This window comes from Formica exsecta, unplaced genomic scaffold (assembly GCF_003651465.1).
Source record: "Formica exsecta isolate Colony F162 unplaced genomic scaffold, ASM365146v1 scaffold237, whole genome shotgun sequence".
Lineage (NCBI taxonomy): Eukaryota > Metazoa > Arthropoda > Insecta > Hymenoptera > Formicidae > Formica > Formica exsecta.
Window position 1 is genome coordinate 788,645 of NW_021849649.1, and position 1,878 is coordinate 790,522.

At 34.7% G+C, this 1,878-nt stretch overlaps 2 protein-coding genes across 2 annotated transcripts in view; one reads left to right on the plus strand and one right to left on the minus strand.

Moving 5' to 3' along the window:
• Window positions 1-481, plus strand: part of LOC115235977 (tumor susceptibility gene 101 protein) — a 2,900-nt gene extending 2,419 nt beyond the window's left edge. Inside the window, exon 9 of the mRNA XM_029808149.1 lies at window positions 1-481. The gene's annotated coding sequence lies outside the window, so the exon portion shown is untranslated.
• Window positions 194-1,377, minus strand: LOC115235981 (transmembrane protein 258). Its single transcript, XM_029808156.1, has 3 exons — window positions 1,181-1,377; window positions 702-949; window positions 194-599 (listed from the first exon to the last, which is right to left on the minus strand). The coding sequence occupies exons 1-2, from the start codon at window positions 1,181-1,183 to the stop codon at window positions 710-712; spliced, it is 243 nt and encodes an 80-aa protein (XP_029664016.1). The 5' UTR covers window positions 1,184-1,377; the 3' UTR covers window positions 194-599; window positions 702-709.
• Between the last annotated feature and the right edge of the window lie 501 nt (window positions 1,378-1,878).

Genomic DNA, 1,878 nt, shown 5'->3' on the forward strand with positions numbered 1-1,878 from the left:
TTGTTTTAGAGAAAGAGGGTGTTGCAATATTCTGTTTTGTTATAAAATATCTCTTACTATCCAGTGAAAATGGAATACATTTACAACTCTTGCCAGTATCGAAGAATGTGGAAGATTATTTTATCGATAATGAACCCCATCTTCTGCTTGCAATGGAATAAAAGGAAAATCATTTTACATAAAGAAACATTTATAATAAAAAAGCATATGTTTAATGAAAATACAGTAATTATTGCACATTCAAATGTGGGAATAGATGATAATTCTTTTCGCACAAGACTATGTTATTACTATACAAGTATATTACTGCATGCATATTAATGCATTAGATTAATCACGCTCGCGACTCGCGTTTGCGAAAAAACAAACGCTAGCCTTTATTTTCTCAAGGTGCAACAAAAACTATTACCTGTGTGTACCTGTGCTACAAACTTTTATGCCTTCATTGTGATAAAGAACAAATAAACTTATGCGCAAGAAATATTCATGGTTGTGTTTATTTAACTGCAGCGATGATAAAATCTTACAAATAGAATCTTTTCTTCTGAACTTACTTGAATATCACATCAAGTTTATTATTTCCGATCAATTAACTTAAGCTGAAACAGAAACGTTACAAATGTGATACAATTTCTATACTTCATGCTAATAATAAACATAAATATTTCCACAGTGAAAACAGTTTTATGACATTATTATACCTATATAGTTATACGTAAATGCCAACCCAGAGTAACAGAAATAATACTCCAAAGCCAGAAAATATCGCTGCGACCAAGGATATTAACAGCTCCTTAAATATATCCCGTGTAAATTTAGTGCTCGTAACTTCGTACACGAAGAACCAAGCTGTGAAAAATATTCCAATCCCTAATAATACCACAGCCAGCAGCGGAAAAACAGCTGGATTCACCGGCGACACGTATCTCGTCATTGACTCGATATCCACCTAAGATTATTAAACAGTTGAAACTGATTAGAATATAAAAAGAAACGCGGAAATTTAATTCATTTAATTTTTTTTCTTCATGTTTATTTTGACACATGATGTAAAGACTATTTAATTAATTTTTCTAGGTTATACGCAACTCGAGTTAACCTTTCTTCTGATTTTATAAGAGTTCCAATAAAAGAGATTATCGATATCTTTAAAAAAAAAAGGATAACAATTTCTACTTGCCATTTTTTAAATTTGACGTCTTTTGACGTGGCTCGGAAGAATAAGAAAACACGTAATCGTACTTAGAGCCGCTCTTGACTAATCGAGCATGGCGTACAAAGTTATCGAGATAGACAATCGAATGAAAATATTTGTCTTCTATCGTATCTACATTTCGCATACTCCGATCGTATTTATTCAATATAATAGCACAATTTATTTTTACATTTTGTATTTTTTCTCTTTTCAAGCCGAAATATATAAAAGACGTCATTAAATGTATAAAGTGCAAGAAAGTGCAATTAGAACAGCTCGTTTTAGTCGCACATCGCACTCGTACGACCGCAAATCGTATACCTCTTTCTTTTCTTTTTTTTTCTCCGATACCTAGATATGTATATGACTATTCCGTTTTAAATCTAAAGAGAGTTTTACATAAATTGCAGCCACAAGCTATTTCTGAGACAATAGGACATGCGAGTTTTCGCGCTTCTCATTCGTGGCTGCGTTCTGCGCCTGCGCGTCTGTTCGCGCTCGAGAGCGTCCAACCGCGCTCGTTTCACGCTTCACGTTGCTTCACATTTTGGAGCAAGTCTGGAGTCTGGAGCTGGAACAAGTAGGCTATACGAACATACGTTTTGTCGTGGAACATCTCGCAGCAGCAGCCTAGGTCGCGTGAATCACAAACGAGTTACGAGTTACGAGTTACGAGGCGATCG